This window comes from Xenopus laevis, chromosome 7L (assembly GCF_017654675.1).
Source record: "Xenopus laevis strain J_2021 chromosome 7L, Xenopus_laevis_v10.1, whole genome shotgun sequence".
In the NCBI taxonomy this organism is placed as follows: domain Eukaryota; kingdom Metazoa; phylum Chordata; class Amphibia; order Anura; family Pipidae; genus Xenopus; species Xenopus laevis.
Genome location: NC_054383.1, coordinates 125,275,909 through 125,290,269, shown reverse-complemented (window position 1 = coordinate 125,290,269; position 14,361 = coordinate 125,275,909). Strand labels below are relative to the sequence as shown.

The 14,361-nt window shown below is 41.6% G+C and overlaps 1 protein-coding gene across 1 annotated transcript; it reads right to left on the bottom strand.

Moving 5' to 3' along the window:
* LOC108696804 lies at positions 1 to 8,338 on the bottom strand. The gene is made up of 5 exons (XM_018226451.2): positions 8,170 to 8,338; positions 4,858 to 4,980; positions 3,520 to 3,663; positions 1,732 to 1,875; positions 1 to 920 (listed from the first exon to the last, which is right to left on the bottom strand). The coding sequence occupies exons 1-5, from the start codon at positions 8,219 to 8,221 to the stop codon at positions 739 to 741; spliced, it is 645 nt and encodes a 214-aa protein (XP_018081940.1). The 5' UTR covers positions 8,222 to 8,338; the 3' UTR covers positions 1 to 738.
* Positions 8,339 to 14,361: the final 6,023 nt, after the last annotated feature.

Sequence of the window (14,361 nt, the reverse complement as noted above, 5' to 3'; positions counted from 1 at the left end):
TTTTTTATTACAAAAAAAAGTTTTTATTGACTTCAGTGGAGAGAAAAAATTCAGCTGAATGCAGTTAACAGCTACGATATAGAGTGAAAACGAAACACGGAGAAGAGGGCAATGTTTAGTAAATAGTGCTAAGCCCCAATCAGGGGGGACGTAACTGTTTTATTAAATCTGAGACATGCGGCTTCATCATCTATCGTGTTGGGGTTACAGACGACACCTCGTCCTTCTGTTAATAACAGCCCCCGTTTGTGTTCTGAAGATTGGGGCCACAGTTGTAACCTTTTCAATGCACTGATTGGGGAATTCACAGTGATTCTCATTTAGCTCCGCCCAGTGCCCCTTCACTTCCTGGTTTGACCGTTATGCCCTATTTGCAAAGCCTTGTGGGTGCTTTTGATGCCAGGAACAGGAAGTAGCTGTTTGTCACTAACAAAGCCATGCAATGCTCTGCACACAGATCATATAACTGATATGAGTTCCCTGTGTCTCTGTATGTAACATATGTTGCTCTGCTTGAGTTTCTGTATATAGGTATGCTGTGCACATACATAACATATGGATATAAATATGTCTGCCCAGATATATAGCTATACATGGCTCTGCAAATATACACAGTGTATAGACATGCATTGCTCTGCTCGTATACTGTGTGTAGGTACACCTTGCTCTGCAATGCACCGCGGGGCCCCTCTGAGTATGGCTCATCTGAAATCTCCAGACTGCTTCCTGGCGCTCAGTTTAGGAGATGAGTTTGAGCAACACCAAGCCATAGGCTACTGGGCCCAGCAGATGCGGGAGGACAGAGGGCGCGCCGCTGCACTCAAGTAACTTCTGGGTGTAATTAGGAATTCCAGGAAATATAAGGACATTTTTGGTGTCACACATACTGCTCTGCATACAGCCTCGCGCTACGAAGGCGGCTGTTAGAAAAGGGAAAGAAAACAAAGAAATGAAATACTGCATTTAAAAGGTACACCTTTCCATCACCTAATATTTACAATCTATTGTATTACAGATATGGGACCTGTTATCCAGAATGCTCAGGACCTGGGGTTTTTCCAGATAAAGGATCTTTCCGTAATTTGGATCTTCATACCTTAAGTCTACTAGAAAATCGTTTAAACATTAAATAAACCCAATGGTTTTGCCTTCCATAAAGATGCATTACATCTTAGTTTGGATCAAGTACAAGGTACTGTTTTATTATTACAGAGAAAAAAGGGAATCCTTTTTGAAAATTTGGATACAATTAAGTCTATGGGACAGCGATCCCCAACCAGTAGCTCTCGAGCAATATGTTGCTCTCCAACCCCTTGGATGTTGCTCTCAGGGTCCTCAAAGCAGGTGCTTATTTTTGAATTCCAAGCTTGAAAGCAAGTTTTAATTGCATAAAAACGAAGTATAGTGCCAAGTAGAGCATCTTGTAGGCTGCCAGTCCACATAGGGGCTACCAAATAGCCAATCACAGTCCTTATTTGGCACCCAAGGGACTTTTTCATGCTTGTGTTGCTCCCCAACTCTTTTTACATTAGTATGTGGCTGACAGGTAAAAAAAAAAATGTTGTGGACCCCTGCTATGGGAAATGGACTTTCCATAATTGGAGTTTTCTGGATAACGGGTTTCCGGATAAAGGATCCCATACCTGTATATGTATCATATCCACGGACGTACAGAGGAGTCCTTTACTATACACCGACTTTAAGGTTGCTTAATCACATTTAGATACTTACTGTTTCTATATGAGTAGGAGTAGGTGAAGCATTTGTCCTCATCGCCTGTGCAGTCCACCTCTGTCGTATTCTTGCATTTGTCAGTGTTGCTCTCAAAACAGTGGGAACATTTGAGATTGTTTTTCTCTGTTTTTACTTTAGGTGCTGAGAGGTAAGAAAAAGGCAGGTTGGTTTTTAAAGGGATACTGTCATGGAAAATCATGTTTTTTCCAAAACGCATCAGTTAATAGTGCTGCTCCAGCAGAATTCTGCAATTAAATCCAATTCTCAAAAGAGAAAACAGATTTTTTTTAATTCAATTTTGAAATCTGACATGGGGCTAGACATTTTGTCAGTTGTAAATATTACAAAATCTGTTTGCTCTTTTGAAAAATGGATTTCATTGCAGAATTCTGCTGGAGCAGCACTTTTAACTGATGCGTTTTGAAAAAAACATGTTTTCCCATGACAGTATCCCTTTAAGCAAAAGCAGCAATTTCGTTATCAGGGACATTTTCATGTATTCAAATGTATTTTATAGAATAAGACACTTTTTGCTGGCAGAGAATATTGCAACAATCTTTGTACCAAATATATTTAACCATGACATCAGCCTTCAACATTTTCCTTTAGCATATATTAGCAGGTATAGTAGGGAGAGATTGTGCCAATAGTAACAGTGGGATAATAGTCTCTGGGAAGGGAGTGTGACTGTGGGATAGCAGGTATAGTAGGGAGAGATGGTGTCTATAGTAACGAAGGGAGTGTGACTGTGGGATAGCAGGTATAGTAGGGAGAGATGGTGTCTATAGTAACAGTGGGATAATAGTCTCTGGGAAGGGAGTGTGACTGTGGGATAGCAGGTATAGTAGGGAGAGATGGTGCCTATAGTAACAGTGGGATAATAGTCTCTGGGAAGGGAGTGTGACTGTGGGATAGCAGGTATAGTAGGGAGAGAAGGTGCCTATAGTAACAGTGGGATAGTAGTCTCTGGGAAGGGAGTGTGACTGTGGGATAGCAGGTATAGTAGGGAGAGACAGTGCCTATAGTAACAGTGGGATAATAGTCTCTGGGAAGGGAGTGTGACTGTGGGATAGCAGGTATAGTAGGGAGAGATGGTGTCTATAGTAACAGAGGGATTATAGTCTCTGGGAAGGGAGTGTGACTGTGGGATAGCAGGTATAGTAGGGAGAGATGGTGTCTATAGTAACAGTGGATAATAGTCTCTGGGAAGGGAGTGTGACTGTGGGATAGCAGGTATAGTAGGGAGAGATGGTGCCTTTAGTAACAGTGGATAATAGTCTCTGGGAAGGGAGTGTGACTGTGGGATAGCAGGTATAGTAGGGAGAGATGGTGCCTATAGTAACAGTGGATAATAGTCTCTGGGAAGGGAGTGTGACTGTGGGATAGCAGGTATAGTAGGGAGAGATGGTGCCTATAGTAACAGTGGGATAATAGTCTCTGGGAAGGGAGTGTGACTGTGGGATAGCAGGTATAGTAGGGAGAGATGGTGCCTATAGTAACAGTGGATAATAGTCTCTGGGAAGGGAGTGTGAATGTGACATAGCAGGTATAGTAGGGAGAGATGGTGCCTAGCATACCATTCGCATAACAGTCCTTTTTTAATAAAAATTATGGCACTGAAAAGTCTGTTTTGTCTTTAGTACCACCACTGCCTATGACAGCTGTAGCTATCGTGACAATATCTATATATATATATATATATATATATATATATATATATATATATATATATTTATATTTATTTTTTTATTTTTTTTATACAGGTAAGTTGAGGAATATACTCACTTTCAGTGTTTGTAGGTCTGCATTTGTGTTCAGAACAGCAAAAGGTATAGCTTCTTTGCATGGTGTTAGTTACGGACATACTGAATTTCTTATCACAGTCATCTTTCATTCCACAGGAATAGCTGAAGTACTTGGTTGGTGTGGCTGGCAATTGAGAAAAAGGGAATACTTTTATCTAGTGGAATTGCAAGCTTACCAATGTCAGGACCTCCTCATGGTTACTATATATTCTTAGGTCCCTAGCAGCTGCTGGGTCTGAAACCTCTATGGCCAATATCTGGAATCCATACAACCATACAAATTGTGCGCCGGTGTTCTGCTGGCATTCATGGCAAAAATCTCCCCCTGCTCTGCTCCCACGATATAACATATCCGGGCTCCAGTGGGCACCCCTGGTGTTTATGCCAAAAATGTTCCCTATTTCCAGCTCAAAGAAGTAGGTGAGTTAAGGCAACAAATTCTGACTTATTAGAACCCAAAGATTCCAATTTATTAGATCCCAAAGATTCCAACTCATTTGACCCAAAAAATTCCAGCTCATTAAACCACATGGATTCCAACCTATTAGACCCCAATGATTACAACTCATTAAACACCAAATATTACAACTCATTAGACCCCAAAAATTCCAGCCTATTAGAACACAAATATTCCAGCTCATTAGACCCCAAAGATTCCAACTCATTAGACAACACAGATTCCAGTTCATTAGACATGAAGATTCCAACTCATTGCTCCCCAAAGATTCCAACTCAATGGACCACAATGATTCCAACTGATTAGACACTAAATATTCCAGTTCATTCTAGCTCATTATACCCCAAATATTCTAAATCATTAGACCCTAAATATTTCAACTCATCAGTCACCAAAGATTCCAACTCATTAGACACCAAATATCCCATTTCATTAGACCCCAAAGATTCTAGCTCATTAGACCCCAAAGATTCCAGCTCATTAGACCCCAAATATTCCAACTCATTAGACACCAAATATCCCATTTCATTAGACCCCAAAGATTCCAGCTCATTAGACCCCAAAGATTCCAGCTCATTAGACCCCAAATATTCCAACTCATTAGACACCAAATATCCCATTTCATTAGACCCCAAAGATTCCAGCTCATTAGAACCCAAAGATTCCAGCTCATAAGACCCCAAATATTCCAACTCATTAGACCCCAAATATTCCAATTTATTAGACACTAAATATTCCAGTTCATTAGACCCCAAAGATTCCAACTGATTAGACACAAATGATTCCAGCTCATTAGACCCCAAATAAACCCCAAATATTCCAACTCATTAGACACCAAAGATTCAAACTCATTAGATCTACCAGTTGATATGTTGCTTTCGGTGACAGTCAGGACACATCGATTCTTCTCATTGCTGCACATGTTGGCAGTTGTACAATCATCCTTTATAGAGTAGCTGCAGTTATAACATTCCAGAGAGAAAGCTGAAGAGAAACAAAGAATATTTAAGTCTGGAAACACAGCAAACTTATTTTAATGCCGTTGATCCACAGTATAGGGAAATTAATTAGCACTTACAGTCAAAATATGTTTAACATAAGTCCCTTAAAAAAAGGCTAATTATGAAAATATTATTTTTAACTAATATGTACAAATCTCTAGAACATTCTCCAGTGCTGTAAAATACGAGAAGGTGTATATGGTTCACTAAAGTACACAGATTACACGCAAATGTAGACTGATAATCTCAATAAAGTATATCTTCTAAAGGGATAAATTGGCATACGGCACGAGAAGTCTTGTTTGTGCAAAGTGCAATTTCATATGCAAATTCCCATATTTCTTTAGCCATGATTTAGCTGCAGATTCACCAAAGATGATATCTGATGATATCTGAAATCCCAGGTTGGAGAGGTGCAAAATTGGAGAATACAATGGTAAATGATTTAAGCCACTTGCATAGCAGACTGAGAAGGATGCTGAGGGCTGCAGCCATTTTTTACATCACAGCTCAGATCTCACTAATTCCTCATATCGTCATGTGATGAGGCACATGAAGCTTCTGCTTACCAACAATTTTGCTGTATATTTGTTTATAATGATTTTATGATGCTAAACTGTAATCTAATCCAGACTGGGGTTCTGGGAAAGAAGTCAGACTCCCAGCAGACTTGCCTGGTGCATTACACTGTGCTGCTGATAAGCCCCGGCTAATGCATGTGATCTCATGGCTACATTTCTATCCAGCTCCGTTCTCATTTTTACTTTGTCTCCAAGGAGCAGCCATCACTATTTTAAATTGCAGTATCCCATGGCGTCTGGCTTCCGATAACTGTAATGCTTTCTGCCGTTATCATCATGGCTTGTCTTACCTGCTGCAATGGCAGAGACTGGCCTCTGAGTACCCCCTAGCCACCCCAGGCTGTCACAACTTGTCTCCTTTTTCAGATTTATGGGACTGTCACCACTCGCTAAGACTTTAGTCACACAGGAAGATTAATAGCGGCTACAAACAGAATTTATTGTTTTTATTTAGGCAAATTCAGGCACCTCTACTGCCTATGAAATGAATCTGAGTGTTTTTTAGCCACACCCATGGGACACCTAGGATTGCCACCTAGTCACTTCTCACAGGTCTAGCCAGCTGAGGCCAGGGCAACTTGTATAAATTTTTAATTGCCTCAATTCATCATTGGTATGCCCAAAATAGGCCCCAAAGCCTACTCACGGTAAGAAAGCCCTCCCCAACCAGCCCTTGGCCCACATGCATTTCCCATACCCCTTCAAGACTTTGGGACGGGGCCCTTAAAAGTCTACTACAAAGGTTGCAACCCTAAGGAAACCCAACCATGCTATTATAAACTGGCCACACCCTGTTGCAATACCCCTTCCTTCTCCCCCATTCGGGGTGTGAAATAGGCTTAATGGATATTGTTACTTATAACCATGTTGCAGTTCCTGTGCTCTTCAGCAATAAATGTGGAACACTAAGAAAGAACCAGTAGTAGTCAAGGTGGTTGTGGTGGACTTCTGAGCTACTGAGCTACAGTTTCCAGCATTGGGTCGTGATGGGACCCTGAAAGAAGTGGCTCAGCACCACCTGGAAAGGAAGCCATAGTTTAAAAGTTACTGATTTGAAATGAAGTATTGGAAGTATAAGAAGGCATTATATTATACTATATCAAGGGGTTGTGAAAGGGGAAAGGTCTCATTAGCCTGACTCAATATTAAGTATGAAGCAAGTACTTCCTATACCAAGGCCAGATCACTGCAAGCTGGTCTTAAATAGGACTAGTGTTAATCACAGGTCAGGCCTTTAATAGTGTGTCTTAGAGGTGAGAGGCAGCGAGGATTGGTAGCACAGGAATCTTAAGAGGTTTATGGGGAACCAATGAGTAAACTCAGGTTTTATACTGTGTTTGTTGCATAGTCTTCACTTGGAGGCCTTGGGCCTATAGTTCTGATTGGGTGGCAGCAGCCTAGTCTTAAGGCAACCATACGAAGGCCAAAAAATTGTTTTATCAGATATTTTCTGCTTGATCTGACCTACTGCATTCAGATCCCATGCTGCTCTGTTAAACTTGGAGATGGCATGCATTCCTAGACATAAATAAATATATCCTAATCAAATCTAGACATGTATGGCCAATTTGATGGACTAATTCTAATTTGCTTGGGCAGGAATAAATACTGGAAGAGGAAATGAACCTCATTAAACCCTAACAAAGGCGGTGAGCCATCAAGTTGTAGTTTAGTGCTACTAACCTGATATGCTGATTCTCATGATTTTATATTTGAAGACAATACCTAGACATTTTGGTAGTAGCCCTGCCCTAAAGGATTATTCTCAGTGCTTGATTTATCTTCTAAGGTGGGACAGGTATATGCAGAAATCTCTACACTGTGGCTCTACAGTTGTTGGACAGCTACAGCTCCCATCATCTCCAACCAACAGCTGTTGCAAGATATAAATTCCAAGAGCATGGTTCTTATTGAAAGAATCAGTTGAGAATGCAAGTGAATTGAGAAGAAGAGCTCATACTAGCCAATTCTAGCAGATCGGAGGGTGCATCCAAAGATGAGGGCTGGAATGCTGATGGCGTGTGCCAGAGAGCTTCTGGGTTTGGGCTTACTTCCAGTGTTGCAGTAGTTGCAGTCTGTCTTCTTATCTCAGATGGATATAAGATCTCTCTCAGCGTCTCTCTCTGTGTCTTTTTTCTCTTCTCTGGGTTTGGCCTAAGAAGTCTCCTGTCTCTAATGTTATAAAAACATCTTTGATTTCCTAATAACCGGATGAAAATCCTAGGACTTTGCGATGTGCGTCACAGCCAGACAATGTTCAGACATGCAGTGTCACAGCTGCTTGCAAGGATCTACGGGGTTCCTGCTTGAACACTCACATGAACATTTAATTTATTAGCAAACAGGTATTCATACAGAGGAGCAGGGGGCTATTAAAATAATAGTTTTTTTTATCTCATCAGGGAGCCAAACAAAGAGCAATGTTATGTGAACGTTCAATGGCATGTCTAGAATGATAAAAGTAAGAAAGAATAAAGGCTACACAGAGATCCTCTAGAGGGGAGGCAATGCAGACAGGCACTTACATACATCTCAGACTACAGACTGCTACTTGCTATGTTGATCAGGAGCGCAGACAGCAATAGTCTCACCTGATTGCAGCCCAGCAGACAGCAACAGCAGCAGGACGGCTACAGAGCTCATGGTGCAGGGTAGACAGAGATGTGGCTTCTGCAATGCTTTATGGAAGCTTCAGATCATCACATCCTCAGGGTGTGGCTTTTTATACGCAGGATGGATGGGGGAGAGGATTTGGAGAAGAGGGGATACAAAGGGAGGAGGGGGGGGGGCGAGCAAACCAATGAGTGCAAAGCCAAGGAAAGAAGTGTGCGTCATTTCATAAAAACATTGGAATCATTGGTGCTACACCTCCTCCCTGCCGGGGCAGTGGCCAAATAGAGGGGTTGTTGGGCATTAACTCTTCCTTGCACAGAAAGTCCTACAATAGGTGATAGGGATGTTGTTTTAGAGCATCAGTTCGACTTGGCATTTAACTTTTCTCTGTCTTGCAGGGCAACTGCTTCTTTTAACCGTTTTAATATTAGAGAACCTGCACTTAATTCCAAAGACTAACCTGGACATAACCCTTTAAATTCTTTGTGATGAGGAGGAGGAGGAGGGAGCAGGGGGACGACAGACTCATGCAGGACATAAACGCTGCTCATTATAGGGAGTGGCTCACGGAAGAGATTGAATGGACAGGCCCATAGCATAAAGATTGCCATAAGGTCTATGTTGGGGTTACTGCAGTGCTTCTCTGAGCTTGCCAATGCAGTGTAGGAGGGGTGGGTGGCCATGATTCCCATGGGAGGGTTTTTTGGGGAGAGGGAGGCAGCCTCATTAATGCAAATTGCCAAGAAACACCCTCTTCCAATTGTTTATTAAAGTTTAACATGATAACAATGAAGCTGTAGGAAAGAGATCGCCAGTAGGAGACTTACATATAAGATTTAGACATAGGATTTCAGACTTAGATTTGTCTGCATGTATGGAAATTTTATCCTGGCCCCCTACCCTAAACCCCCCGTTGACATGGGAAAACTGTAATATGCTTAATCTTGACTGCTTGTTGCTTTAAAGGCGACCTGTCTCCCAAAGAAATAATTTAACATTTTTTTCCATCATGTTAGTTGAGCAAAGTAAATGTACGTACACTACATTTATTATTTACATTTTGTTTCCATCAGTCTTGGAATTACACATTCACAGCAAGAAGGCTGGAGCCATTTTGTGAACACTGTTATTAAGACAAGTTGTGTATCAACCCAAAATCTTGTGTATGAACCAGAATGGGGGACCTAATGCCCATACACAGTGCCCTTCACAAATATACAGCATTAGTAGGGAGGGGGAATGTGAGGAGCGTAGTTACATCTAGGAACTGCTGAATGAAAAGTAATTGACTGCCCTGCCTCTGTGACTCAGGCATAGAGGGGGGGCAGGTAATATTTGATTGGCAGCTCAGATATTTAAACACCTTTATAACATGTATGGATGTGTTAAGGGAAAAAAGAATTTGGGTTCCATGTTTAATTTGCAAACAACTTTTATTACAGTATACAGCTTTTCATGTGTAGGTGACATGTCCACTTTAATTCCCAGGATTTCTTGAGGCAAGTCAGTGCAGCGCAAGAAGCAGAGGGCGTTATCTGAATCGTGTGTTAAGGGAGAACTGTATACACATAATGGGCTATATATATATATATATATATATATATATATATATATATAAAAAACACACAGGTAAGGCAGCACTCACTTGATCAAAAAACGTGTATTAAATATAAATCCCCCAGCAATCCCCCTAAAGGCTGTGCACCACAAACCTTCTTTCTCAATTGGAGAGTGCTGATACTGTGAGTTACTATATATATATATATATTGCCCGATTTACAATTACAATATTACCCCACAGCTTTCCTTGATTGTGCAACCCTCTTATCTATCTATGCTCATGGGCCTAACTGCATACCATGCTTTAATAGTAAGATTAATGGGGTCAACTGTACCCCACACATAGACACTGTACTCCAAGTATGTAACCTCTACAAGACTTACCATGATTCTGTGTACAGACATGTGTAGTTAAGTTTCTCCCAAGTATCTCTGGATCATCTAGAACAGTGGTCCCCAACCAGTAGCTCATGAGTAACATGTTGCTCTCCAACCCCTTAGATGTTGCTCCCAGTGGCCTCAAAGCAGGTGCTTATTTTTGAATTCCAGGTTTATTGTTGTAAAAAAAACCAAGTGCACTGCCAAACAGAGACTCAATGTAGGTTGACAATCCACATAGGGGCTACCAAATGGCCAATCACAGCCCTTATTTGGCAACTAAAGAACATTTTTCATGCATGTGTTGCTCTCTAACTCCTTTTTCTTCTGAATGTTGCTCAAGGGTTCAAAGGCTTGGGGATCCCTGATCTAGAAGTAAGAATTAGCTCAGTAAAAAGGACGGATGCCATTGTTTCAAGCACAGCTACTATGCAGATATATAATGGTCTCAGCACTTTGTCAGATTCAGCACCCTGGACAAGTCCTCCTGCTGTACAGCCATGGGAACTGCCGACTGGATATCAATAACAGCTTGAACCTGGTCTGGTTCTGAATGTAATAAAATGCCTATATTCCGTGCAGTTAAGGGGCCTATTATGCAGAAGCCCATTACCCAGAAGGCTCTGAAATAAAAGAACAACACTTTCTATAGAGTCCTTGCTACAATGACATCACTTCCAATGCAAGCAGCATGGTGTTTGATTATAAAGGGTTAAACACTCCACTCTCGTGCTCACTGTAGGACACTCCTCTCCTGTATGAATGTAAAGGGACGTATTCTTTACCTGGGTACAGCTTGAGTGTATATATATATATATATAGTAGCACACCCAATCAGGGCACTCCCTGTAGCAATTATAGAAAAACATTTATTTTGAGCACAATATTTCCACACCAGACCAAGTGTGCCACAACTGAAAAAGTATATGTTTCTGCTGACTGTAATGTGCCTTTGCCTACTACACATTAATGGGAACTTATCCTACCTCTGCCCAGATATTAATATATGTCTAACATAACCTTGATGTCTTAGTATACCTTAGTAACTGGCTGGTTCCAGACCCTAATTAAGAGATCCCTGATAGTCTTATTTTGTGTCTTTTTTTTACCAGCAAAGGGGGCACCTTTAAGTTAACTTTTAGTATGTTGTAGAATGTCCAATTCTAAGCAACTTTTCAATTGATCTTCATTATTAATTTCATATAGTTTTTTCATTATTTGCCTTTTATTTTGAGTCTTTCCAGCTGTCAAATGGGGGCCACTCGCCCCATTTAAAAACAAATACTCTGTAAGGCTACAAATGTATTGTTATTGCTACTTTTTATTACTCGTCTTTCTAGTCAGGACTCTCCTATTCATATTTCAGTCTCTTCTTCAAATCAATGCAGGGTTACCAGGGTAATTTGGACCCTAGCAACTAGATTGCTGAAATTGCAAACTGGAGAGCTGCTGAATAAATAAATTAAATAAACTGCAAATAATTAAAAAATGAAAACCAACTGCAAATTGTCTCAGAATGTCACTCTCTACAATCATATTAAAAGTTAGCTCAAAGGTGAACAACCCCCTTAAGTTCTTCTGCATTTCTTGTGCTGTGTCCGTTAAATCTCACATATTCCTTATACACATAGTCCTATTTAATCAATAATACTACTAATACATCAACTACTTAGGCATTCTTCCCAAATAAAGAGCTCCTACAGCTTCCTTTCATCAGTGGCATAACTACCGGGGGAGCAGCGGGTGCGATTGGGCCAGGGCTCGCACCCCCTCAGGGCCCCCCGGCAGCTCGCTCGCCACGAATTCCGGGTGGTTCTGTGCGTGTACGGAGGGGCAAGCCCTCTCTAGTTACGTTGCTGGCTTTCATATTGTCAAAGCAAGGGGTGCAGCTTGGACCCAAGCAGTTACTACTATGGGGTAACAAAGCAGTAGTAGAAAGTACAGGCAGGCCAGACCACCAGAGCTCTGCACATGGATGAATCCTGGAGGGGAGAATCAATTTACTTACTTGGGAGCAGGTTCCTTATGGGCACTTCAAATATAATTAATTAATAGGCCACATCTGCTTAAATGGGGTAGTAAACCCTGCTGCTCTGCTCAGCCAAACTTTAATTTAGTTGTTGCTGGACTACAAATCCCAGAATAATGTAACATATAAAGAAGGCTGAGGCATGCTGGGAGCTGTAGTCCAGCAACATCAGGGTTGTATTCTTAAAGAATTATTACACAATAAACTTTTCCCCAAATCTCCACAGCCAGCAGCTGCATTAAAGTGCAAAATAATCCTCCAATGAGAATCCCAGCTGATCTGTATAAATCTGTCTCTCTGTTCTTTGTTCCTGTAATTGGATTTGGAAACATTAAGCACAGTTTGCCAGCACTGAAAAAGTCTGTCCTTTATCCCCATGTTTGATTCCAGTGTAATATCATCAAGAAAAATATTTACATTATTATCTCTGTAGGGACCCTGAGGGTTAATTCCCCTCAGGTCGGAGCCTCATGGTGCAGAAACCCTGTTTGGGACTAACTACAGGGTTTCCTAAGGGGCAGAGCCCTTGTGTTGGTGCAGCATGGCCGATCCCAAAAGAAGTCACTAGGTGTCGCTGCTGCACCCTATAAAAGGAGATTGCCATGTGCTCACAGCCATTACTGCTGGAGGATTTCTGCTGATTGTACTTCACTAAGGAGATAGTGATTTCAGCTGCTACTGTGTAGAGGCAGGAGGCCTCTGCGGCTGAGGTAGGCGACCCTATGCCTGGGAGCTCGGCTAGGAGGGTTTTTAGCTCTGGATTTTTCAAACTGAATGTGGAAATGCTCGCGCTATAGACAGTGCTGGAAGCTATGTCTGGAGGATCAAGCAAGCTGCATGTGCTTCATGATATGGATTCATCGCTGTGGATGCCTGCTCCAGCTTCGGACGAGCCTACCCATCTGTGTGAATCCCCAGGGTAAGGTGTGCCCAGGGGAGGGTATAAAAAGAGAGGATCCAGATGCCGGCCACAAGGGAGCCAGTTCCTAACCGGAGGGAAAGGTATTTTGGGCAGGTAGTGCTACCTGGAACATTGATACTCTTTTGGGGAAAAGAGACTAAAACTCTCTTATTCTGCCAAAGGGAGTAGTGCAGGAATTTGCCTGGTATGGAGGGTCAGGAAATGGACTGCCACAGGTTCCCAGGGGAATTGGTTATATTTGTATGATGTAACTGCATTTTTACTTACCCTTTAATTTACACTTTCTTTATATAAAGTTGTTTTTTATAAAAGCAAAGTGTGTGTTGCATGTTATTCCTAATGGGACACCGCAGGTGGATTCCCAGATCCCATTAGGTGGACTGCACATGCTCTGTGCTGCTGTCTCTTACTGAGCTTAGGGACCCACTCACAATATACAGTACACATAGAATAGAAATGTCACAATATAAGGCTGATTAGTAATTAATACAGATAATTACTACATGGCAGCACAGAAACCAGTGCAATTAGCATCAGAATTTATTAATCAGCAAACCTGTAGCATCAGCTTATATTACAGACCAACCTCATTTTCAACTTTATAATTAGCGTCGACCTACTAAGCATGTGCAGATTTTGTCCAGCAGAGTTCATGGCAGCCATCTTCTTCTCTTCAGTAATCTTTGTAATGAGACCGGTGAAGTGGCGCATGCGCAGTTGGAGAAATTTTCGGTCCCAAGCGCCGGTCTCATACTGAAGATTACCGAAGCGGGTGAAGATGGCGTCATTGAACTCCGCTGGACAGAATCTGCACGGAGGGGTAAGTAAAGAGTTACGGGCATTTGCCCGGGTAGCAGCTAAGCTGGGGGGAAGAGGCAGGGGGTCTATCCTTTCTCCTTTAAAATACAGTAATCTGAAGCTAAGTAAGAATAAAGTGAGGCAAAGGCTAGCATATATCCCTTTAATTGTCCTGAACCTAAACGTAAGACAAAGAAGACATCATTTTAACATCTTCCATAACAGATTCAGATGTGATCTTCCTCTTTAAGAGCGGTGACCTAAATAAAGTCTTAATTTAGAGTAAGTCAGCAGCAGCTATAAAGAAACATAAACCCCATACAGATAAATATCTAGTCTGCTGATTCCCACTCTGACTGAAGGAGCTGACGTCATTAATGCCTGACCTTATTTCAGGTTTATTAGAATAGCTTGGTGTGTTTTTCCACATGCCCTTGAAATATCCTAGTGTTTTAGTTCTAGATCAGAGGGGCTTTTCAATCA